Source organism: Pogona vitticeps, chromosome 14 (genome assembly GCF_051106095.1).
Source record: "Pogona vitticeps strain Pit_001003342236 chromosome 14, PviZW2.1, whole genome shotgun sequence".
In the NCBI taxonomy this organism is placed as follows: Eukaryota; Metazoa; Chordata; class Lepidosauria; order Squamata; family Agamidae; genus Pogona; species Pogona vitticeps.
The window spans coordinates 3,879,575-3,906,080 of NC_135796.1; the positions used below are offsets into that span (position 1 = coordinate 3,879,575).

Consider the following 26,506-nt stretch of genomic DNA (forward strand, 5'->3'; position numbering starts at 1 on the left):
ATGCATCAATTTTCTGAGAGCAGGGTTTCATTTGCTGACAGAATTGCAAGGGTGCCAAGATGACTGAACCCCCCCCCATCAAGATGGTTCTTGTGAAGTCCAGTTGAGACATCCAATAGCCGTGGAAGCATATGGCTATGAGTTAACCCAAAGTTTTACAGGACTCAACATTACCCCCAAAGTCGGCACCTAATTATAGTCTAAAATGCATCGATTGCAGCTTGCTGACTTCTACGACAACCGAACTGAGGTTTTATGAAAACAGCTGCAGGAAAGGCTGCAGCGTAAACATGCATTTCAAACATTTTTCCTATGCCACAGTCAAAAACGAGTGGTGATTCTTCTGCCACTGCACTTAGTTTTGAGCTAATTCTTTGTTTGCACACCTTATCATCATGAGAAATGTAAACTAAATGAAACTTCTTAGCTTTCAAGATGCCATGACACTCTTATTTATTTATTTATTTATTTATTTATTTATTTATTTATTTATTTATTCATTCATTCATTTATGTGACAGACTAACCCAGCTACCTGCTGTAGAAATAATCCCCCCCTGCTAGAAATTAAGATTTTTCCAGCATTGCCTCTGCTCACCAGAAGATGGCGTTCAAACCAAATGCGATAGGGGCAAAGGCTTGCACATGGGCATACATGGTTATGTGTTTTTGCATCTCGCCTGTTGAACAGTCCTGCAGACCTGGGAAGCTTGCACATTTGAGGTATAGTTGTAAGTTATATAGTTGTAAGTTGTATAGTTGAGTTTTAGTCATAAAGCGCCCAAAGTGGCCCTGGCAGCCAGAAGGGCAGTATATCAAATAAATAAATAAATAAATCAAATAAATAAATAAAACTACTGAAGGTATTTTACACATTTGCGCAACAATTCACATTCTTTCTCCAGCTGAATTGAAACTGAATTGATGGGAGGGGCCGGGAGGGGCGGGGCGGAGGTGGAACAGGCACGAGGCTGGCTAGATTGGATTGGCAGAGAAGGCGGGGCGGGGCTCTTAGATTGGTTGCGAGGGCGCCCCGACGTGTCGATCCGCCTCTCGCCCGCCCTCCCGCTTGCCTGGCGCTTTCTCTTTCAAGCGTCCTAGCCAATCGAGAGAGCCGGCGTCGCCCATTGGCGAAAGCGAGGGCGCGCGGGGAGGGCGGGGCGGCGCAGCCCGGCGCCGATCACGCGCGGAAGAGCCAATGTCCGGAGCGGAGGGGCGGGCCTTAGCCGGAGCGCTGGGCCAATAGGGCGTGGCGGGCCCGCCTGAGGGGATTCGGAGCAGGCAGGGAGGAGGGCGGCTCTTTTTCCCTCAGCGGTGGCGCCGCGGCGGAGGCTGAGGGGGAGGCTGAGGGGAGCGGGGCGGCCAGGCCATGGCCAAGAGCCGCGGCGAAGGCGAAGGCGAAGGCGCCGGCCAAGGACGGGCCTCCCCCGGGATGGACTCGGCGGCCCGCGCCCCGCTGGCCCAGGATGAGGACGTGGCGGCGGCGGCGGCCGGGGCGGGCGGCGGCGAGACGGACTCTCGGAGCTCTTTGGGCGGCGGCAGCAGCAGCGACAGCGAGCGGCGGGTCGACAAGTTCGGCTTCCTGGTGGCCGAAGGAGGCGACGGGCCCGGGCAGGAGGCGCCCCCGTGAGTGGCGGGGCCGGGAAGGGCCGGGCGGCGCGGCGCTCTTGCTATGCGCAGAGGCACCCTTGCTCGGCAGAGCCTCCCCGCCGGGAGGGTCACATCTCTCTCAAAGTTGGTTTTTTTATATGTTCTGGGGAGGAAGAACAAGGGCGCTCTTGCTATGGGCAGAGGCACCCTCGCTTTGCACGGCTTCCGCTTCCTGCGAGGGAGGGCGAGCGGAGCGTGGCTGGGAGTGTCGGGACTTCGTGATTCGGGCCGTCTTGCCATGGGCAGGGGCAGTCTTTTGAGGCTCTGGGTGTGAAGATGGGGGGAGGGGCGACGTGTGAGGCGCTTTTGACATGGGCAGAGGCCCCTTTTCCCCTCTACTGACTTCCGACTCTTGTGGTGCCCGGGAGCGACGCCCCTGAGGGCGAAATGGGTGGGAGGTTAATTCTCTTGAAAGGATGAGAAGATGGGGCGTTTTTGGTGGGAGAGTGGTGGAGGATGATGATGAAGCGCCTACTTTTGTGGGCTGGCCTCTCTTGTCATCCCAAAGTCTCCGGCCCTGACGGTGGTCCTGGGAAGTGGCGCCTGTGGAGGGGCAAAAGCACTCTTGTCATGCTCAGGAGCACTTTTTTGGTGGGGGAATTTGCTGCCCAGGGAATTGGGAGGAAGAAAGCTGCCCCCCTCCAGGTCCTCACTTGTGCTCTCCCTTTTAGGTGTTGGGTGTGCCCTGATTGTGAAGGGATGGTGGGAGCAAGATGACTTAATCTGTACAATAAAGAGCGGTGTGTGTGTGTGTGTGTTTGCGGTGGCCATCAAAAGGGCATCTCAGTATTTTCTCCTGAGGAATTTTCTTTCTTTTTTAGGGAGTTTCTCCTCAGTGGGTTTGGACAGGCAGCAATGTGAAATGAACAGATGCAGCCGACGGGGTTCCCTTCTTAAAGGAACTAAAGGGTCCTGTTTTGGGGTGGGAACACAGGAGGGATGGAAGAAGTAAATATACCTAGTTTACTGGCCTCTCTATCACAAGCTTGTGAAGCCTGCTACTTTCTTGTCCTGTATGGGAAAGGAATTAAAAGTGCATTGGCAATTAGTAGTGTTGGGATTACCCCCTTTTTTGTTTTTGTTTATTTGTTTGTTTCTAAGGGGAAAGCCTGCAGAGGGATTAAAGAGCCAGTATAGTGTCACCCTTGGAATGTGGATCTCTTGACCCAGTGGGGACTGGATTATAGTCGCTGCGGAGCTCGAAAGCTTATTTGTGACTTTGATCCAGCCATTCTCCAGCAGTCTGTCTGTCTTCACAGAGTTGTTGTGAAGTTGGAGTGGAGGAGAGCCGTGGGTCCTGCCCTGAGCTGATTGGACGAAGGGTACCATCTACATGTAACTGACTAATTAACTAAACACTAAACAGGGAACAAATTATGGTAGTATGATGTATGGCTATCGATTGTCAAAGTCTGCCTCACTGGAAAACCTTTCTCCCTTGCTGGCCTACTTTGAACTTAAATTTATTTGATGTTTTACTTTACACAGACAGATGCAATGTGTTTTAGTCCTCCATGCTATGCGGATAAATTATACAATACTCCTTTGAAGCTTTCCCATTACCTAGAAAAAATCCTGTGGGCAGTCTTACCAATGGTGGTAGAAAGGATTGTTCAGGTTGGTTGTCTTTGGTTGTGGTGTGTGTGTTGGTGTGTGAATTGTAGCCCCTCTTTCTCTCGATGTTAATGGTTCTATATGGTATTGGAGTGTAGGGGTAATTCTTTATGGTAGGATGTTCCTGTTTCCTAGAAATGCTCCTTGAGTGAAAATCTTATTGTAATCCTCAAAAGTTCATTGTGCAAGCCCCCAAACCATATGTTTTTAGTTCTGACTCAGATAGATTGCAAAATGTTCTTTAGGTGGGCTGCATCAGCAGAACCTTCTTTTGATTTTAAAAAAGTACTGCTGTATAGAGAAAAAGTAAATTTAGCATGAGAAAATAGCTATGCGTCGGGTTGGGATAAAGGAATCTAGCAGAAGTACGTTGACTGAGCACTTCTCCACAGGTGATGTAATGTGGTGGAGGGTACAGAATTCACAAAATATAAGAGTGGGTAATTGTGCCTCAAATATGGTAACCATGTAGGCATTGGGAGTCTGTTCAGGAAAGAGAAGATACCTTGTTCACCTATTCTCTATCTCCACCAATTTAAAAAATTGCTCACCAATTAAATTGTACTCTCTATTCCACACAGGAATTTCAGGAGGTTTGACATTTAAAGAGAGAGTAGTAATTTTTTTTAGTAACAAAGAACTTGTACTGACAGTTGAGGGAATATTTCAGCTGGTTACATTTATTCATCTATTTATTTCCCTCACTTTTTATTTATAGCTTTCCTTTCAGCTTTGCTGGGAATGATGGTGGTTACAAAAGGATGTTTTAAACATTGCAAATAAAAATACAGCATTTCAGAGTATTGGAGCATTAAAAAGTTAATGTTCAAAGATTAAAACATTTTAAAGTACATTATTTTTTAGTTGGAATGTTTGTATCAGTGTTACATCCAAGCCTAGCTCCAAAAGATGGTATTGAGCATTTCAAATATCTGAGTGCAGGAGTGAGATTGTAGTCAAGGATAACAAAACAGCATTTAACCACATCATGGTTCAGTGACCCCTTTAACATCAGTGGTTCCAGGTGAAACTGGATGAAGGTGTAAAGTGAGAATTTTCTCATTATCTCTGACTCCCATGGGTGTTTCCTGGAAAAGGGTAATTGGAAGGAATTTGGATGGGGAGCTTGTCCTTCCCTTGGGAAAAGAGGGGTGGGAGTGACAGCAAATGCTCTACTTCACTCTCTTTTTACTGTCAAGCAGGATGTGAGTGGCAGGGATAGCTGAGGTCTTGGGGATCTTGAGAAAGTGGTTTGAAAGCTGCTGGTTATAAGGCACAGTTGAATTAATAGAGTTGTTTCAAGTGTGGGGAATAAATCTGGTTGAGGTAGGCAGAGCAGCAACAGCTGAAATTGTTAAACAGGCCCAGTCAAAAGGTCTGGAGTTAGTTTTTGCTGCCCCTTTTGGCTAAAGGAGTTGGAGAGATTGGCTGGCTGAGTTCCTTGAGTCTAGGAGTTAATGTTTGGCATCTGCAAATTGTGGAGGTTCAAAGGTAGGGCTGGTGCTTATGTATGCCTGGAGTAAGAAACATGGGAAGAGTGTCTATAGCTGTCTGCAGAAAACTTTACCAGACTAAGAGAGTTTGCTAGAGGTGAAAGGATTATCTCGAATAGGGGACAAAAAGAAAGGGAGACATGACTTTCTTCTATTCCTGGTGCCAAGGCTGCTCTGTTTTGCTTTGCTCCCTCATGTATCAGTGCAAGAGTCTCCCGTGTGTGTGTTGTTGTGGAATGAGTACTTAGACATGCAGTACCAGGACTGGAAAGCTCTGAGCCCTACAGGGCTGGGGGCACTTCTCACTGTGGATGCTGCTGGGGGTGGAAGCCATACTAGATGCTCCCTCACTCTCTCCCACAGCTGGGGAGCCTTGTGAAGTATCAGCCCATGTCCTGCCCAGTGTATGTGTGCTGATGATGCCTAGGAAAGGACTTGGGATTTACCAGGAACTTCGCCTATCGTCCATGCTCCTCCAGCCAACAAGAAGTATTCCAGAAGCATGGCTTTAAATGTTATTTATTTATTGGACTTATATACCGCCCCATAGCGCTACAAGCACTCTCCGGGCGGTTTACAATTTTAATTATAAAGGCTACACATTGCCCCCCCAGCAAGCTGGGTTTATCTTTTTGATTTTAATATTGTATTCTTATAGGACCCTCGTGGTGCAGTGGTTAAACTGCTTTACTGCAGCCAAAACTGTGCTCACGGCCTGGGGTTCAGATGATCACTCACTGGGGAGGCTGTGCTGAGATGGCAGGGGAATTGGATAGAGTCAGGAGGAGACCCTCTACTCTAGGGTTGGGTGCTGTGTCATTGTTTGAGGCAGAAGCAGGGAGAAGGGAAGCCCTAGTAGATGCAGGGGAGTAAAGAGGCTCCTGTTTAGAAAATAGCAGGAATGGCGACTGGTCGTTTCTTCTTAACCCAGAAATGAATCACAATTCACATTTAAGCAGTGTCGAAGAATATTGTGTGTCCAACTTTATCCATATGGCACAGGATGAAGTTTAATCAGAGATGGGGAAATTGGCTTTGCCATTCTGGCTGGGGCGCTGTAGGAGTTGTCATGCCCCCCCCCCAAACAAACAAAAAACCATGCTCAGGCTTGCCCGACATTTCACAAGCGTTACTGGTTTCTAATTGTTATCGGTTCTCAAGTATTCAATAGCCTCTCTTTTGGTCCACAAATGTTGATGCCAACTGCTGTGTCAACAGCCCGAAAGGAGATAAAATCAGGTCCATCAAATCAGATCTGTTGTTGCCACTTGAGCAGGAGTCCATTGTCCTTGTGAGCTGTTCTTCCAATCTGTGGGTGAGTTGCTTAGCAGTTATAGAAAGACCAAAACTCCTTAGTTGGTCTGCCTTTGGCTGCTAGCTGTTTCAGTGGCCTGGCTTTTGGCTGCCTGCTAGGTATGAGGAGGACATGCAGTTTACATATGGCATGCAGCATATGGATTGGGACCCATAGAGAAGACTTTCTGCAGCTTAGTTTTGAGCTCCAGTTCCAAACCTGACCATTGTGTTGATTATTTTTCTAGTCAACTCTGTGTTCCGGGTGGCACGTGGCTAAATAAGTTCTTTTTTTTTTAAAGGCATGCACAAAAATCTAGAAAGTACTTGCTTACAGCAGTACTGGTGATGGGTTTCTTACTAAGCACACATGGTTTTCAATGGTGCTCCTCCTACAGCTGGCAGAATTGCTGAACCAGACGGTGCCCCATAGCCTAATTTACATGGTCTCTAACAATGGCCGAGTTTACCTATAATTTTGGTCACCTTGAGCCTAAATGTCCTTTTTTCCAAAAGTCAGAACCCACAATTCCCAGCTTCCTGTCTCTCTGCTAGAATGGGTACAGTATGTGTTCCAGAGGCCTGGGTTCTTCTGAGCTTCCGATATTGTTTTGATCCAAAGTATCTTGTTTCCAGGAAAGATAGCGACAAAAGGGCTGGAGAGCAAGAAAAACAAAAGTTTAGGGAAGGACAGATGCAGCTGTGGTAGAAACCAAACACATCCTGCTTGGATAGGTGCCTGAGCAAATGGAAGGAGGGCTCGAAAGCTAAGCGCTTGAGTGGGAGGCCGAAGGGAGAACTATGGGCAGTACATGTATTTCCTTTCTAGCCTTACATGGAGAAGAAGCTCTAAGGATGACAAATCTGTAGTTGGAACACCTGGTGGGACCGGGAACCTGTCTTTTGCCTTGTTAGTCTTGCTTGTATTTTGTGGACAGAGGTTGGCAAAATGTGGCCATTCAGATGCTCTTGGATGGCAGTTCCCATCAGCCTTAGCCAGCATCACTTATGGGGAAAAATACTTGGAGTTGGAGGCCAACAGCCTCTGGAGGACTGCCCCTTTCCTAGTCTGGTTTACAGAATTCAAACAAGGCGCCAAGTATGGCCTTCCAGATGTTGGACTGCAACTCCCAGAAGTCCTCACTGCTGCCTGTGTTAGCTAGGGCTGCTGGGAGTGGTGTCCAGTAACGCTGAAGGGCTATGCTTTCCCCACTCCTGCTGTAGTGTTGTGCGCACCTTGGAGGGAAGACGGGTGGACTGTGTACATTCTGCTGTAACTAATATTTTTGTCCTTCTTCTTTAATGGTCTAACAGCTGTGGCGAGGGCATGTCTCCTTGTGCTTCTGCTGGAAATAAACGGTAATACGTTCGTAGGCATGTTGAGTATAGTAAATGAGCAAATACCCAGTGTTAGTCTTTAAGACAGGGCTAGGTTTTTTTTTAACCAATACCCTCCTATCCCTGTGGATTTCTTGCATTTGGTTATCATCTTCCAGAGTTAAGCAGCTGTTCAGTACCAACCCAGTGCAGCTGGTCCAAAACAGGGCAGCCAGATTGCTGACTAGAGCCAGTAATAGGGAACTTGTAACTCCCATTTTCCAACAGCTCCTGGTCCATTTCCAGGAACAATTCAAGGTGCTGCTTATGTCTTATAAAACCCTGTATGGTTTGTGTCTAGGTCATCTGAATGGGTAAATCCTCTCATAGAAGCCAACCCAGGCTTTAAGATCTGCTGTATAGCCCCTTCTCATGGTCATGCTTAGAGATGGAAAGACGGGGGGGGGGAGAGAAATTGGGGGAAAAACAGTTTTCCCCACATTTTTTTCCAAAGCAGTTTTTTGTCCTCTTCCCCCGAAAAATTAGAAAACAATATAGTGTGAAGTATTTTCTTATAAAATGATAAATAATATGACTATGATATGGTATTCAAACCTTAATGAAAGACTTCTGAGACTATTTGTATTTCAATTAGAGAAGACTATATAAATGTATGTAAGTTCTCTTGCTCCCTTTAGGGTCCCGGGTGGTGAGGGACTCAAGAGGCCTTCTCTGTGGTTGCACCCAGGCAACCTTAGGAACTCCTTGTGAAGAAAGACTGGGTTTGCCTGATCACAGAAGGAAATAGAAATGGGGTTTAAGTCTTCAGCTGGAAGGAATGGGTACAGGTCCTGATTTTGAGATCTGATTACCGTTTGGTTTGGAGATACTTTCCTTCATTTCCTGCTGCCTGAAGCAGAACCAGATTGCCAGATTTGGGGCAGCTGTCATTTAAAATTACTGCTGGTGGAGAGCCTGTCTTTCCCATATGCTTTGGCCATGCTCATGTAGCTTGTCCTGTAAATAACATCTCTTTTAATTGGATTTAGCCCACCCTTCTCCGTTCCCCACTGGCAAACAAAATAGATCCTGCTTTTTAAAAAGGATGAGGAGGATTGAGAGATGTGGTGTGGGGAATGAATCAAGGTTTGAAATTAGGTCAAAACAAGGGCTTTTTCATTACGCATAAAAATGCCATCTGCTGTTTTAAATCACGCTAAACAGGGTGGAGTGGTGGTTGTGATGGAACTGGGAAGTTGCAAAAGTAATTAGCCTGGGGAAACACATGCGCCTATGCCCTTGGTAGTAAATTTGTGAACTGAACTCTCATTCCCAGCTGTTAACTTCCATCCGGTGAAATAAGTTGTTTTTAAGAGAAAGAAGGTTTAAAACAAAAACAAAAAACAGCCAATCCAGTAGCCCAGAGCCACGTATGAGAAGCAATACAAGGATCAGTGGATGAAAAGAAGGAATAGAGCGTTGCAGTAAATGCAATGTAGCATTTATGAAAACAGAAGTGTTAAAATCTTTTTAATTTCCCTCCACTTCCTATGCTAGCCATTGTTAAAGAGGAGAAGGCATATTGGGGGGGGGTAGGAAAGGAGGAACTTGAGAAGGCAAGGATTATAGGCAATGAGGCTAAAAAAAGTAAGAATTGGCACCAATAAAGGCTTTAGTCAGAAGCACAGCCAAACTTGGACTTGGGGGGAAAAAAACTGATTGCTGGAAAGGTTTTTATTTATAGAATTATTACTTCCCAGCTGGAAAGCTGTCAGAGCGGGTTACATAAAAAACCCAAACATTCCCTGCCTTCCAGCTGACATTCTTAAAAAGATATGGCGCGTAAGGGAAAGGAGAATGAGGAGAGCTAAGGAAAACAAGATAACTCGGGGAAAATTTCTTAACATTGAGAGACTCCTCAGCCTAGTGGAATGGCTGCCAGAGAACCTGGAGAGATAGAGCTGGCTTTTCAGGAGGGCTGATGGCGTGGCCCATCAGGGGTTTTCAGCCTACAGTAAGAGGCGAGGCAGAAGTTCATTCCCACATTTTCCCTTCATATTTTCACACGTCAGTTGCTTTCCGTCAGCCTTCTCCAAGCTGGTGTCGGAGAAGCTTTCCTGATGGTGTGGCTCTGTTTATTAAACCTCATGAAGATGAAAAATCAGACCTCAGAAAGTTATTTTTAAAAGTAATTTGTTAGTGTAATGGGTAATGTTTTAAACCACTGCATTGCTTATACTCAGCAGGAATAAAGTGAGAAGGATCTTGAAATTATTGTAGATAACAAGCTAAATATGAGCCAACAGTTTGATGAAGCTACAAAAAAGGCAAATGCCATTTTAGACTTCATTAACAGAAGTATAGTTTCCAGATCCTGCGAGGTACTAGTTCTCCTCTATTTAGCACTGGTTAGGCTTCACTTTGAGTATAGTGTCCAGTTCTGGACACCACACTTCAAGAAGAATGCTGACAAATTAGAACATGTTCAGGGGGAAAGCAACAAAAACGATCGGGGGGCTGAAAACCAAGCCGTATGAGAAAAGTCTGAAAGAACTGGGCACGTTTAGCCTTGAGAAAAGAAGACAGAAGGATCATGTGAGAACAGTTTTCAACTACTTGAAAGGCTGTCATGCAGAGGAGGGGTGGCATCTGTTCTCGATCATCCCAGAGTGCAGGACACGTAACAATGGGGGCGGCAGATTTCAGTTGAATGTACGTATCAGGAAAAATTTCCCAACTGTTAAAGTAGTACGACAGTGGAACCACCTACCTCGAGAGGTGCCGAGTGCTCCAACATTGGAGACAATCAAGAGAAACTTAGGCAACCACCTGGCAGATACCCTTTATTTTGTATTCCTGCATTATGTAGGGGGTTGGGCATGATGGCCTTAGAGGCTCCTTCCAACTTCACTGTTCTATGATTCTACTGTATTTGGGTTTTTTATGGGGGCCCCGACATCTTTGGGGGTCAGTGTTGTAGAGTTAATAAGAGAAGAATTGATCTTGAGTGTCTGTAAAATGTTCTTAAAACTACAAAGTAAACAAGGGGTTACATAAAGATAAAGTTGTTCCTACTTATGTTACATTTAAAATATAACTTCCTCAAGCTCTTGATGTAATCTGTTACTTATAACTTCTTATTTCCAAGCTTTGAAAAAGATACATTGTCAGGCAGTGGGCAAAACCCTTCTGGAGAGCAGCTGCCAGAACAGACCATATGGGACTGGATGAACTAAACTTCTAAGGCACCTTCAGACCTTGATCATCAAGCTAGTGAGAAATCCACACTCCTCAACACCATATAATAGCTTGGATTTTTCTTGTCTTGGAAGAGGATGTGAGGGTATGGATTCACATTATTCTGAATGGGCCAGAATAATTTCAAACCCAAAATGATCAGACATTTAAAACCATGCTTTAAAGTAACCTCAAGCTCTCTTGCATCACCACTGTAGGGAGAAAGGCTGCCTAGAAATGCCATAAATAAAACACAGATTTTCATCCTGTGTCACCTTCTAATTTGGCTTTTGAAACCAAAGGACGTTTAATTTGCCTAACTGGTTCTTTGTTTCTGCCCCTGTTCCGGACAGCCTGCCTGTTCCATCCGGATGCCCTTGAATTTATCCTCAGAAACCTCTGTGAGTTAAGTTAGGCTGGGGGTTGGTTACTGGCCTGACTTTATGGTTGAATGAGGTCTTGAATCTGAGTCTCCAAAGTCCACTAAGTGAACATTAGCCTTTCTGGATCTTAAATCATTTCCCCCCTGGAATTCAAACATCGGGCCTGTCATAGCACTTAAAATAATGGAACTCAGCAAAGTGATGCAGAAAGCAAAGTCCATTTTAAATACGGAAGCAAGTCAACTTGTTAAGCAAAAAAGCTGGAACCATTTTCACACGGTTGCCTGTTTTTGTTGATATATTAGCATCATTTCTTTTCTCCCTTTCTTCCAGTGAATGGGTATATACATTTTCTTTTTCTCCCCACTGTGTCATCCCAACAACTCTGTGAAGTATGTCAAGCTCAGGGGCAAACACAGACATAGTCCCGTGACCCTCGGTCTACAAGCCTATTATTACTGTTGGAGAGAAACCTTTGGTGTGCTTTGTGAAACCAGATTTCAAAGGAATGGTGTGCTTAAATGCTGAAGTCCAGTGGCTAGATGAAGCCGGCTGATTTGTATATTCCTGGTGGGGAGAAATTCCTGCTGTTAGGGATGTGTCTGTCAGAAACCTTTGTTTGTTTGTTTCATGGGGTATTTCTTTTGCTTTTGTGTGTGTGTGCACTGCTTCTTTTGTTTATCAGGAAGGGGAGCACCTCTTTCAGATCATTTTGTTTCATTTTTCTTCCTATTTGTTTTTCCGTTACTAGTCCAAAACAGCCCTAAAGAACCCAGTGGCAGCAAAAGCCAGGAGAGGAAGGGCAAAGAGCAGGGAGGGTGTAACAAGGAGTCGTGCTGTGGTGAGGCAAAGAGAATTTCCTCGCCAAAGTTTTTTTGCTTTTTTAAAAAAAATGTTTTTATTTTGTTTAATAGCAAGCCTAAAACATAAACAGGCAATCCTAAAAAAATAACGCAAAATATCCAAAACAACTGTACAAAATGTGCTCCCCCTCCCAGGCTATTTGGAGATAAAAGCAATTTTGCCTCCTTTTATGGAGTTCTATTTCAAAATTATATTGACCCTTAATAATAATAATAACAGTTGACAGTTGGTCAAGATGGCGGCGCAAGTATTTGCAGCGGCTAGGCATTCCAGAGATCGGTCTTTATTATGGACTCTACGTGCTCAGGCACAAGTAACTTACAGTCGACAAGAATTATTATCTATTGGCAGAGACAGTTGCAACTTTGAATCGAGGGTCTCAACTTACAACATCCCAGCTGAGCTTTTAAGACGGCCTGCTCTCCCTGTCAGGAAGAAAAGAACACGGAGAAAACGCAAGCAGAAAAGAGGTTGCAGGGCTGGTCTACGAGTGAGGTTAGGCAAAAATCCTCACAAGCCTGCATTGCCAAGTCTTTTTGTCTCAAATGTTAGATCTCTACCCAACAAGATTGAGGAGTTGGAACTTACTATCTCCCTACAGAAAAATATTCGAGACTGTTGCGTTATGATCTTTACAGAGACATGGCTTGACTCTTCCATCCCAGGGGAGGTAATTGAACTACAAGGACGCAGAGTACATCGAGCAGACAGGTCTATTGAATCTGGGAAGAGCAGAGGTGGAGGGGTTTGTGTTTACACAAACGATAATTGGAGCACAGATGTTAAAATAATGGACATTCACTGTTCTCCTGATTTGGAGTATTTGGCAGTGAAATGCCGCCCCTTTTACCTGCCTCGTGAGTTTAATGTTGTTATAATAACAGCAATATATATACCTCCTGATGCTAACACAACCACAGCTTTGAGTTGTTTGTTAACTGCTATCAGCAAACAGCAGCAGGCCTACCCAGATGGAGTGCTGGTGGTAGCAGGTGATTTCAATCAAGCCAATTTAAAGACCGTCCTCCCTAACTTTTATCAGTATGTGGACTGTCCCACTAGAGGGGAAAATACCTTGGATCAGGTATATTGTAACATCATGCATGGATATAAGACGAAGCCATTGCCTAGCTTGGGACAGTCAGATCATATATCTCTTTTTTTTGATTCCATCGTACAGACCCCTTGTTAAAAGAATCAGACCATCAATTAGAGAAATACAAGTGTGGCCAGTGGATGCAACTGAGCAACTTCAAGATTGCTTTAGGAGCACTGATTGGACACTGTTTGAGGAGGACAATGTTGATACTTATGCCTCGACAGTACTGTTTTATATCAAAAGCTGCATCGATGTTATTGCTACAACAAGACAAGTACGAGTGTTTTCTAACAACAAGCCTTGGCTAAATAGAGAAGTGCGCCTTTTATTAAAAGCCAGAAATGCTGCTTTTCATTCTGGTGATGAACTACAGTATAGAGAGGCCAGAGCTAAACTAAAAAGGGGCATTAGGGATGCCAAAGCTATGTACAGCCAGAGAATTGAACGACACCTTGGAAGTTCTGACACTCGCCGAGTGTGGCATGGCCTACGACAAATCACTGGTCAGAGTAACAAAAACAGTCTGTGTAGCAGCAGTGATTTTTTGGCTGAGCAGTTAAATCAATTTTTCAGCCGTTTTGAGGTGGAAACAGGAACAACCATTATTCCAGCACCTACTGTCCATAATACATCACTAGAATCTACCATCAACAGACAACCACTAGTACTGCAGATTTCAGATGTGAGACGCGCTTTCCAGAATATTAATATTCGAAAGGCAGCTGGACCAGATGGAATCATGGGACGAGTTGTTAGGGGCTGTGCTGCAGAATTAGCTGGAGTTTTTACGGATATTTTCAATCTATCCTTGTTGCAGTGTTCTGTCCCCACTTGCCTGAAGACATCTATTATAGTGCCAGTCCCGAAGCAGTCAGCTGTGGTATCTCCCAATGATTATAGACCAGTAGCTTTAACATCTGTTATTATGAAATGTTTTGAGAGATTGGTGCTGGATTACATTAAGGCTGGTCTTCCACCTTCTTTGGATCCATGGCAATTTGCATACAGGAGAAATAGATCTACTGATGATGCTGTGTCCATCGTACTCCATACTGTATTGAGCCACTTAGAACAACAGGGAACTTATGCGAGGCTGTTGTTTGTGGATTATAGCTCTGCTTTTAACACCATTCTACCAAATAGGTTGTTTTTAAAAATGATCAACCTGGGATTACCTCAGGAGATCTGCATGTGGATAAAGGATTTTCTGACAGATAGGCCACAGTCAGTAAGGATGGGATCCCACCATTCTTCTACCCTGATACTAAGTACAGGAGCTCCCCAGGGCTGCGTGCTAAGTCCCTTCCTCTATTCCCTGTACACACATGATTGCACCCCACTATATAACACCAATGCAATTATTAAGTTTGCAGATGATACGACAGTGGTGGGGCTCATAAATAAGAACAATGAGTCTGCTTATAGAAAGGAAGTACAAAGATTGATACTATGGTGTAAAGAAAATCATCTCACACTTAACATCAAAAAAACTAAAGAACTCATAATTGATTTTAGGAGGAAGAGAAATGTACATTTACCACTGTACATAAACGGTGAGGAAGTGGAGAGAGTTGGTAGTTTTAAATTTCTGGGTACTTACATCTCAGAGGACCTCTCATGGACTATAAATGCCAACATGCTAATAAAGAAGGCACAGAAGAGGCTGTATTTCCTGAGAATGCTCGGGAAGTTAAATTTATCACAGCATTTACTTCTGTCCTACTACCGTAGCACCATTGAGAGTGTCCTAACTTATGGCATTCTGGCATGGTTTGGGAGTAGCTCTGTAGCGGACAAAAAAGCTCTACAGAGAACCATTAAAATTGCCCAGAATATCATCCGGCTCCAGCTACCAACCCTGGATGACATCTTCACATCCCGCTGTCTGAGGAAGTCACACAGCATCCTGAGAGACTCTTCCCATCCTGCTTATAACTTTTTTGAACTGTTACCGTCTGGCAGAAGATATAGAACAATTAAGACTCGGACCACACGTTTTCTAAATAGTTTTTATCCTAGAGCTATAATTGCAATTAATAATGAGCTTAAAGACCACCAGTAGTGAATAATTAGTTGGACTGTGTTACTTGGCCTGAGGTGTAGATGTTTGTATTTTAGTGGGGGACTTTTAGTGGGTGGGGAGTGTTTGGGGAATGTTATGTGTGTGCATGTGTCTGGTCTCTGGGTGTCTGTGAATTTCGTTGTATGGTATACTGTGTATATACTTACAATGACAATAAATTATATTATTATTTATTATTAATAATAATAATAATAATAATAATAATAATAATAATAATAATAATAATAATAATAATAATAATAATAATAATAATAATTTATTGTCATTGTAGGTATATACACATACAACGAAATTCACAGACACCCAGAGACCAGGTGTCATTGGAAGTGCCCCCCCCTTTCTGAGCAAAGTTGAAGAAAAAGTTTAACAAAAGGGGGGAATTTTCATGTTCTCATTTCGCATTTGAGAAGCTCTCTTTTGCAAATTTATTTAAAAACCTTTTTTAAGTTGTGGAAGAGGAAGCCATGCTAGTCTGTCTGAGCACTGTAGGTAATAGCAAAATTGAAATCAAAACATAAAAAGAAGGGGGGAATGTGGTGGTACTGGAATCTGAAAGACTAACTTTTACATTTTTTAATGTGAGCTGTTGTGGACAAGGGGACGTGGTGGCACTGTGGGGTAAACCGCAGAAGCCTGTGCTGCAGGGTCAGAAGACCATCAGTTGTAAGATTGAATCCACGCGACGCCCGTCCCTTGTCCCAGCTCCCGCCAACCTAGCGGTTCGAAAGCATGTAAATACGTATTCGCGAAGGCTTTCACGGCTGGGATCTAATGGTTGTTGTGGGTTTTTCGGGCTTCTTGGCTGTGTTCTGAAAGTGGTTCTTCCTAACATTTCACCAGTCTCTGTGGCCGGCATCTTCAGAGGACAGCAAACTGTTGCTGTCCTCTGAAGATGCCGGCCACAGAGACTGGCGAAACGTTAGGAAGAACCACTTTCAGAACACGGCCAAGAAGCCCGAAAAACCCACAACAACCATGTAAATACGAGTCGATAAATAGGAACCACCTCAATGGGAAGGTAACAGCGTTCCGTGTCTAAGTCGCACTGGCCATGTGACCACGGAAGATTGTCTTCGGATAAACGCTGGCTCTATGGCTTGGAAATGGGGATGATCACCGCCCCCTAGAGTCGGACATAACTGGACAAAAATTGTCAAGGGGAACCTTTACGTTACCTTTGTGGACAAGCCCACTTCATCAGACAGAAGAGAAAGAGATTTAACATGATGAATACATGGCATCAGAATAAAGATCTTCAATACAGAGATGGTGGTTGATTGTCTTGTAATCAGCAAAGAGGTAGTAGTTCTCCTGTTCCTTTCAGATATAAAGTTTTGATTGTCTTCGCACCATGTGTTTCCTCATCTCTTAAAGTCACTTGTGAAGTTTTTCTTTGTGTTTTTACATTTTCTTTCTCTCTCAAACATTTTCTTTGGGTTTCTCCAAATCCTGTTTCCAGAACCTCTGGTGCTTCTCCATTTTCTTGTTTAGGCTTTTCTGCAACACTTAGTTTTTCTGTGATAAGAGCAGCTCAGTCAGACCTCTTTAGAACAGGAGCAACAGGATACGTGGCAGCTAGAGAGTTAATCACTGCCAGAGGCTTCACTATAAAAATGAGCAGATTGCATAATTTAAATGAGCAACAAAATTGAATACCGATGGCTAGATACTGAATTGCCTTGATGCACAATTCTGTTGCCTTTTACAAGTGTCAAAATCACACAGGGTGTACATACACCTTTTTGCTCACAAATGTCTTTAGGTAGATTTTGCCTTCAAACCCACCCACCCCCCAATTATACAAATGCCTGAACACACATGCCTTTGTTAGTGTTTGATGGCGCAGTGAAACTTGAAACAGCTTGACCCTTTGGTAAAGAAAGAGAATAAGCATGTAGTTGCAGCTGAACCTTGAAAACTGGGAGATCGCTGGCTTTTCCTGGCAATTCCTGCCACCTAGAATGGGCATTTTGGCCAGCTGAATGACATAGGCATATGAGAAGGTGAGTAAGGCCAGAGTCTGTAAAAGTCATTTTTAATTTTGTATAATTCTCACGATTTGCATAACCTTCTCAGTCTTATTGTTCAAAAAAGTAACTTTACCAGGCTGCAATTAGGAACCAGGAGGGGGAGGAGGTAGTGAGTGGTAGCTGCCAGTTGCTCAAGATCTTGCTGTCCCTCTTCTGTCAGTGATGCCAGCTTCAGGCTAAAATTGTAAAACAAGTTTTCTTTTTTAGCATTTAGTCACCACCTGCTTGACTTGCCTATCAAATCAGCTTTATCTGACTCTTCAGGTAAAGCTGTAGGAGTAACAGTGGGTGTTGGGAACATCTGCATCTGTTTTGCAAAGGTAGAGGCCGTGCGCCTGTGTGTGTTTGTACATGTGTGTGTGTTTGTGTGTGTGAGGGGGACTCCTGTCTTGGTCCAGACATGGGAAATAAGTTGCCTTCTGCATGTTACGGAACTGCAACTTCCATGATCATTCTCTGTTCTCTTGGCTAGGGTTGTTTGGGAGTTGCAGCCACACCTGGAGGATCCCCATCCGTGCTATAAAAAGGACTGTTGTGTTACTGGAAGTGTCTTTTCATATCCACACAGACCACTGCATAGAATTCAGAGGTCATCCACTATGGTCACTGTTTGTAGCCTTTACCAATTTGAGGTCATTATGTTCAAGAGACTAGATTTGCCCCACAAAAAACAGAGGTTTGAGTTCAGATCTTACTCTGCTGTACGGTCCCTTGGTGTTTGTAGGAGTACATTCAGCCTAATCTGCATGACAAGAGGATGGGGAGATATGAGGGGACCCTAAAAGACTTGAGGAAATAGTATGGTAAAGCTTAACAAGTATGCCCTTTGCACAGAAATTAGACATTAGTACACACATACCTTTGTCTCTGAGACAGAAATTGGAAGTAGCCCTCTGTCTTCTGTGAACTTTGATACTCTCTTTCCTGCTGTGGAACCAGAGACTCATGCTTGAGTGCACTGAGCATCTCCCAGAGCCAAGGATCATCTTTTTTTAATTTTGTTTTATTTTTGCTGCTGCAGGGTTTACTTTTTCTATCTTCTGAGGAATCTCTGGTTCAGGAATTTGTAACTGTGTCAGGCTTTAAAAAAACAGATTTTGGGAGATGTTGTAATGGAGTTGCGGGAATCCAACACCTGCCTGACTATTATTAGGCTCAAATATGCATGAGACCATTCACTCATTGATCTGCTAGGAATGTGTAAAATAAGTCTCTAATAGCTAAATACTTTGGGAGCCTTCATTGAGTTGTAATATGCTGGAAGAGAAAGGAAAACAGAACCACATATCTCAATTTCCACTATTGCAGCTTTCCTTGCACTTCTGTCTCCCTCCTTTGTCTCTATCATGTGGCACAAGAAGGTGTTTTAGATGACAAACCCCCTACACCTTTTGCCAGAGTGCTGTGCAGAGCTAAAATGATGTGCATGGGTTTAATTCTACACCCACTTTCGGGAGGGAAGAATATTGGGATTATAATCCTTGGGTTACACAGCCATCTGGTTGGATGCAATTTTGTGTAGAATGCTACAAATTTCTTCAGCTTTATCTTGTAGAGAGGAGTCCCAAGTACAAGAGAAGGGTGTTGTTGTTGTCGTTTAGTCATGTCCGACTCTTTGTGACCCCATGGACCAGAGCACGCCAGGCTCTCCTGTCTTCCATGGCCTCCCAGAGTTGGGTTAAATTCATGTTGGTCGCTTCGATGGCACTGTCCAGCCATCTCATCCTTTGTCGTCCCCTTCTCCTCTTGCCTTCACTCTTTCTCAACATCAGGGTCTTTTCCAAGGAGTCCTCTCTTCTCATGAGATGGCCAAAGTATTGCAGCCTCAGCTTCAGATCTGTCCCTCCAGTGAGCACTCAGGGTTGATTTCCTTCAGAATGGATAAGTTTGTTCTCCTTGCAGTCCAGGGGACTCTCAAGAGTCTCCTCCAGCCCCACAGTTCAAAAGCACCAATTCTTCGGCTATCAGGCTTCTTTATGGTCCTGCTCTCACTTCCATACTTCGCTGCAGGAAAAACCATAGCTTTAACTATTCGGACTTTTGTTGGCAAGGTGATGTCTCTGCTTTTTAAGATGCTGTCGAGGTTTGTCATTGCTTTCCTCCCAAGAAGCAGGCATATAACTGGTAAAATGAGAAGGGTATAACAGGTTAAATGTATACAGTTTGTCCTTCTTGTTGATAGATTCCTTAGGAGTTCTTCTCTTCTCCCCCCAAGTTGAGCCCCAAACAGGTTTCCAGAAGTGATTTGTAGGAGTTCTCTATTTCAAATGGATAGCAGCTCATTTGGAGACAGATGCATTTTCCGTTGATTTGGGCCAGAGGACACGCAGGAAATTCCAAGAGGCAGCAGATAGATATTCAGCCCCTCTAACAGAAACAGAATTCTTGGTTTCCAGGACTGTAAACCTTGAGGCAAAGCTCAACTGGGAAGGATTTCAGCCAGATAAAAGCCTCCTTGTTTATAACTTTAAGCTTAGTTTCTATTAGGGCTGCTGAATTTCCAGGAATGCTGTGGACTTGCTGATCTTTGGACACCAAACAAGGACGATGAAAGCTTGCATTCTGCACTCTTTGTGTTCTGGGCCAGGCCACACCCTGGTCTAAAGAGCTGGCTAACTTCTCAGGCTCTGTGGAATGCCTTCTTCTGGCTGCCTTGCTTTTTATTTCTGTCTGGTTTGGCTGCATTGCTTGTTGCTAGACTTGTGTCTCCTTTTTTGGCAACACCCGGAAAAACTGAGCAGTGCAGGTTCTTTTAGACACAACTTCATAGTGTGAGGACGACGACGAAAGCACAGTTAGCTGTACATAGTTCAGTTTGGCGTCCTGCTTTTAGAACTACTGCCGCACCCGCAGATTTCAGACTCTTGTTAGTGGTTTCTCTGTCCTGGAACTGATAATTAAGTCTAGAATGAGGCCAGTAAAGCTAGGTGGTGTGTATCGAACTGTTTATACTCCTAGGAGGAATATATTATTAGATCAACCGGTGCAAGTTGAATTTTTTAAGGAAAAGCAGACAAGTGCATATGAATGCCTACCTCAAAGCTCAGTGCTGAATTACACTGGGGCAGATGTATAATGGTTAAATGTTTCCAAATGGCTTCCTGATCAAAGTCCAGTGGGAACCTCAATTGATGATTGCCGTGGTTGGATATAATCTGTAATGATGGATGATGAGATTGGAACGTCTGCTCTCTGGAGGAAAATATAAATGCTGACTCCTCATCTCTTGGGAGAGAGTTGACGTATTCCCCAGCCTACCACATACTCAGCTTTCCACATCTGTGTACCACAAACATACAGAAGGCAGGAACATGCATGGGTGCTGATGATGACCAACCCTGCTTGTCCACCCATCTTAGCTTTCTAGGGCTATGGGTAGCAAGAAACACATGAAGGTTTCTTCTCAGGCTAGTTAAGGCAGCTGAGCTAGTTAAAGAGGTGGGTAATGAATACATGCCTTAAAAGTGGCACTGTCCTTTACCACAAACCTACATGGTTGATCTTTTGGCAGATGACTGAAGTAGCAGCGGCTCCACTGATGAAGAGGGGGCCTAAATAAATGCCCTTAACTGCTATCCAAGGCAAGTTACCCCAAGGTGTGTCCTTTCTCCAGCCCTTATACACAGTCACCCTTACCCCCATCAGCATCCTGGTGCACCCCAAATGAACTACAACTGCCAGGATCCCCAAGCCAGAGTCGCTGGCTCATGTGTTCTAGGAGTAAACAGTGTTTGCACTTTGTCAATAATATTTACAGCAGTTCTCCCTCCTAGTTCAATAGTTCCTTATACCCATGTTGCACACATGAGAAAATGAGTGCCCTGAGACTCATTTGGCAATCACTTGCCAGAGATCTCTGAAGAAAATAGATGAGACTGTTTTTATGACAGGTTTAATTTACAGTGGTGCCTCGCTTAACCACAACAAACCGTTCCAGGAAAATTGCTGTTAAGCAAAAAGATCATAAAGCAAAATTTAAAAGCCCATTGAAACGCATTGAAAACCCCTCAATGCGCTCCAGTGGGCTAAAAACTCACCGTCCAGCGAAGATCCTCCATACGATGGCCATTTTCGGTGCCTGTATAGTGAGGAATCCGTTCCTAAGCACAACGGGGAGCCATTTTAAGCACCTGGTGGCCATTTTGAAAACCCAACCATCAGCTATTTTTGATTGTCGTAAAGCGAAAATCGGTTCCCGAAGCAGGGAACTGATCATCACTAAGCAAAATTCCCCCATTTAGACCATCGTTTTGCAATCGCAATTGTGATCGCAAAAACATCGTCGTAAAGTGGATTTGTCATAATGTGAGGCAATCGTTAAGCGTGGCACAACTGTATACTGATAGGCTGTAAAGCAATAAAGTATATATAAGTGTAATCAAAGTGGATCAATTTAAAAGAGACTAATTAGCAAAGAAACAGCATCTACTAGATTAGACATATTTCATGGCCTGTGTAAAAACCAGAAGCCTGTGTGAACCCTTTTACTTTCGTCCGTCTTGCTGCAGTCAAAAGATGACTTATTAAGGTTTTGTATGAAATGGGTTCATTTTCCCCTAGAAAAAAGACTGAGAAGTGCTAATTCTGGAGATTTATTAATCCACTGGTTTGCAATTTTATTTATTTCATCAAGCACTTCTTCCCAAAATTGGTCTACCTTTTTGCAGTACCACCAAAGGTGTTGAAAAGATCCCTGTGTGGATTTCAGTCCCTTTTTTTTGCATGGCATTCGAAGGAGAGGAGGAAGGAGCCAGACCTTCCTAGGCAGCAAATCCTCACAGTCTGCCGTGACTCTGAGAGCAGCAATGACTTTAATGCAGTTGCAGGCATAACCCCCAGAAGGACCTGGACACGATGGGGCAGGTAAGGTTCCAGATTCTACCATGTCTTCTTTTGTGGTAGCTCTGTGGAGTTCTTTATTTTTCCCCCCAGCTTTCCCTGAAAAAAACAAAGGCAACTTTGTCCGGCATCCTCAGACCTCTTGCTCATTTGTTTGGCCTGCTCATTCACACCCACAAAGGCCTCTTCAGGCAGAAGTGGGTGCCTCGGGGGCTTGTTTCCATTCCAGGCCTGTAACTTGGAAAGCAAAAAATTCCCAGACTTTTATCTCGCATCCCTTCTGCTGTTTTTCATGCAGACGCTGGGCAGACCTCATCACTAAGGCATGCGGAGGGAAATGCCCTGGAAAGGGGAGGGAGGGAGGCTGGCTCTGGCCCACAGTCCTAACCTGGCCCATGAGAGTCCAGAGATGGCCTACGTGGTGAAGTTAGGAAAATTGCCCCTTGTGACTCTCACCTTGCCAGCTGAGAAGGCAAGTGGCATCTGGAAGAACCCCATTCGTATCAATGCACGTGAAGCAAAGGAGCTGCGGTTGCTTCTCTATTCGCACCATAGAGAAAGCTGGGGAACAGGTTTGTTTCCTTGTGTGCTTCTATGTTTCCCTTCTCCTCAAGCTTTATAGGGTACTGGCAGGATCTGCATTGAATCCTATCGTCTCCTTGTGGAAAGAAAAAATGTCAAACTTGGTGGCTGAAGGGATCGGTGCTTCCTTGTCTGTCTTGGATACAGTGCTGCTTGCAAAAAATGCTTCTGCTCTCGCCGTTGAAGACCTTGTGCACAGGAGGGAATGTTCCTGGTGGAATTGGGTTCCTTCGACGAGTTGGGTGCTTCCCCTTGATGTAGATCTGCTTGGCTTCACTTCAGGGAAGCAAGTGACTCAAACAGGCAACGACCGGGGTGGCTGGATTCCTTTAGCCATCCTGCGAGTTATTTCAAAACCTTGGGACCATCGGAGAATTCAGCCTTGGCTGAATGTCTGCAGTCTCTTATCTCATTGCGAGAGACTGAATGGCGAGGAAATAGACTGAGGGTTTAGCGTTTGTTTGTTTTTCCGCTAGCCATCCCATAAATGCACATTTCCGGCAGAGAAAGTAGGAACAGCTGGCTAAGCTCGGAGGAAGGCGTGTCCTTTCTGTCTGTTTCCTGGCTCGACTTCTGTGAAAGCGTAGCCTGAAACAAATTTGCAGATGATAGATAAACTGAATCAAGACTTGCTTAGCTGTCTCTTGGCCTGGGCCGGCCAGGGCTTTGCTGCCTTGTGGGAAAAAATCTGCCTGGTTTGTCCCGCTCTTGCACTGCATGAATGAGATGGAGCTTCTTCGTGGAAATACGAGCAGCTCATGCAGATCAGAAGGCAGGATGTGACATGGCAGAGGGTTCTGTTGAGTGAAAATGAGGCAGGCTGAATCCCTGAGCTAAGCAACTAGACTCTCCGAATCAGGCCACATGCTGCTTTTATACTGGTTCAATCGTCGTTATCTTTCTGTTCCCCTAATTCTTCGGGTTTGTGATTTACATAGGTTGAGAATTACAAAATCCCAGACTATCTTCTCGGCCTCATAACAATTCCCAGAATTGCTTGGAAGAGGAGATCATTATTAAAACGGTTAAACCATAACTGCTGGATAGCTCAGTGGTTTGGGAATCTGGCTGCAGAGCCAGAGGATGGGAGTTCGATCCCCCACTTGTGCCTCCTTCACAAGTGGGGGATGGATGATCCACAGGATCCGTTCCAGTACCGCAGTTCCAAGACCTGGATGCATGTTAATATTTGGCAGATTGTTATAGCTCCTGCAGGAGCTGTAAATTCGTGGTCTGCATATGGACAGATAATGATTCTTGAATCAACTGACAGAGGATGTTGATTCACAGGAATCGTGTGCAGGAGACAGAGGAGTGATGGCCTGAGGGACAAAGTCATCTCTGGAGCAGAATCTGGTTTATTTGGTACTTTCAGGGGACATGCCTGGGGAATCCCACATATGTGATCGTTAGCCAAGTACTTCCGTAATCTACCAATAGGCATTTAAATCTACTATGCCAGAGTGTGCATCCTAGATGTGCCTTAATCTCTAGTGGTGTCCTAACTGTGTCCGGTTGCTTAGGAATATGCATAGTGAGGTTGGCCCAGCTGTTAGGTTGAATGAAGCAACAGCCTCAGGCAGCAGCTGTGGGAGGGCAACAGTGGTGGATCTCCAACTGGGTTCCCCTGTCTTTTCCCTTTCTTGAAGGTCATAGAATCACACAATCATAGTGTTGGAAGGGGTCCCTAAGGCCATCGAGTCCAACCCCCTGCTCAAGGCAGGAATCCAAATCGAAGCTGATCTGCGAGGTGGTTATCTACATTTCTCTTGAAGGCCTCCACAGTGTTGGAGCGCTCGCCACCTCCCATGGTCATTGGTTCCACTCTGATACTGCTCTAACGGTTAGGAAGTTTTTCCTGTTATTCAGCCTAAATCTGGCTTCCTGTAGCTTGAGCCCATTGCTAGATGTCCTGCACTCTGGGGTGATCAGAACAGAGCCTGGTCCTCCTGTGTACGACTACATTTCAAGTACAGTATGTGAGAACTGCTATCACAGGTCCCCTCACTCAGTGCAGTGTTTGCCGCACCATATGTTCTGCATGTCCAATCCTCACCTGCAGTGCCACAATGTGGTAGAGGGAAAACTGCCAATAGCCAGGCTAGTCGTCTTCTGTACACAAAATAGAGGGAGTTCTTGCTAGTTCAGAAGTGTCTGGGTGTGTGTGTGGGGGAATGATGGCCCAGAAAATGCCAAGGAGTGGGATGGACAAAAAGATACATAATTTGTAAGTACCTGCTAAAAGAAGGAGAATATCCAAAAGCAACAGCAACAACAAATAATGGGGTACGCTTTTAGCCCTCTTTATAGTTGATCCTCTGGGCAGAATGTGAGACATTAAAGAAAATCTAAAATAATAAGTAAAGACGGCACCAGGGACAAAACTGGTCCATTGTCATGTTTCTGCCTGGGACCTGCCTGCCTGCCAGCCAATCTCTGCCTGTATCAAAGCAGGAAAGGGTTTGGTCAGCACGATGTTAAGTAACGCAGCCTGTTCCTTCCTCCTTTCCTAGGTTGGAAGAGGTGCCGCTGGAGGTGCTGAGGCAGAGGGAATCCAAGTGGCTGGACATGCTCAACAACTGGGACAAGTGGATGGCAAAGAAGCACAAAAAGGTGAGCCACGAGGCAAGCGCACCGCAACAGTGACCCCCTCCTGGTTTTCTTGCTTGTGCCAGAAGCAAATGGGCAACGGACGCAGTGTGTGCTTGGGAGTTTTTGTGGTGGAGTGGAGCGGAAGAGCGAGCAAGAGCAGTGCATTGGGAGAACCCCACTTTGCATCTGGCCTTGCTGTCAGTGTGGAGGGTGGCCTTAGGCAAGCCCCTGTCTCTGAGCCTCACTGTCCTAAGGGCTCTCGGAAAAGGTATAGCCGGCTACTACCTATGAGGTGCTCCAAGCACTTGAAAGTACCGTGCTAATGTCATTATTGCTCATACTACAGTCACGCTCATCCATCCCGTTTGCTGTTACCCTTAACAGTATTGTTGGTAATCAATCTAAGAGCCTCCACTCCTTTCCAAATCTGCAAGAGAATCCTTCTCATTTGCTGGGGATTTGAGAGGGTGTTTTCCCCATGGCCCGTTCCAGGTTGTGGAACTCCCTGCAAGGAGAACCAAAGCTTGGCCATCTTTCTTTCCTCTTTCCAGCGAAGAGCAGAGACCTCCTTGTTCAGACGTGTCTTTGACACAAGCTTGAGTTGGAGGGATCTGTATCTGTTTCCCGGTGTCTTTTAAAACATGTGGATAACACAATTAAATATATTCATTTTTATTTAATACTTCTGGTGGCTGCCTTAACTGGCCTGTTTTGAAGAAAAGGCAGGATATATAAATTGGATTATAAGATCCTATGGCTGGATGCCACATGGGAGCTGATTGCTCTGGGATCACGGAGGCTATCTGGAGACTTGATTAGACCAGAAGCCATGCCTTGCTTCACAGTTACTCCCAGTCCTCCTTTTGCCCTACTATTTCTGTTCGCGCACACACTTGAGTATCCACCCCCTCCTTGTTGGGGTAGAGGAGGTGGGAATCACACTGTCCATGACCCATATGCAGCTTCCAAGAGACTTTTCTGCACTCTTCATCAGACTCCTCTTAGCTGCTCTCCAAAATAACATTTTGGCTAAAGAAAGTGAATTAAGATCCCTGTTAAGTCTAGAGAGATCACGACCCTCCTTTTAAAAAAAGGCACACTCTCCCCTTTTCTTAAAGTTTAAGCCCCTTTAAAAAACCGGAAGTGGATTTCCTACTTCAGACATGTGTTTCTTCTTCTTTTTTAAAGTTTGGGTGGTTACTGTCACCCACTGCTGGCCTGCTGACCCTGTCAGCTCATGGGATAGAGGAGTCTGCATTACTGGCTGTGAGGCTTGAATAATCGTGATAATACTTCTGTATTTCCAAGCACTTCCTCAATCAAAGTTCTTCATTGCAAAGGCCTCCAGATGCATCTAAAATCCGGATTGCTCCGCTGTACTCTCTCATTCCTGTCTCTTCCTTTCTGCTGCAAAACCAGACAACATAGTCC

General features: G+C 44.8%; 1 protein-coding gene across 2 annotated transcripts in view; it reads left to right on the top strand.

The window, feature by feature from the left end:
• The first annotated feature begins 1,281 nt into the window (after nt 1–1,281).
• The window catches only part of TBC1D10A (TBC1 domain family member 10A), a 45,126-nt gene continuing 19,901 nt past the window's right edge, over nt 1,282–26,506 (top strand). The window contains exons 1-2 of one of the 2 annotated variants that reach the window (XM_072983669.2): nt 1,282–1,625; nt 24,997–25,096. In XM_072983669.2, the coding sequence (XP_072839770.2) occupies nt 1,369–1,625; nt 24,997–25,096 (357 nt within the window). In that variant the 5' untranslated portion in view covers nt 1,282–1,368. The other variant, XM_078381608.1, reaches the window with a different exon arrangement.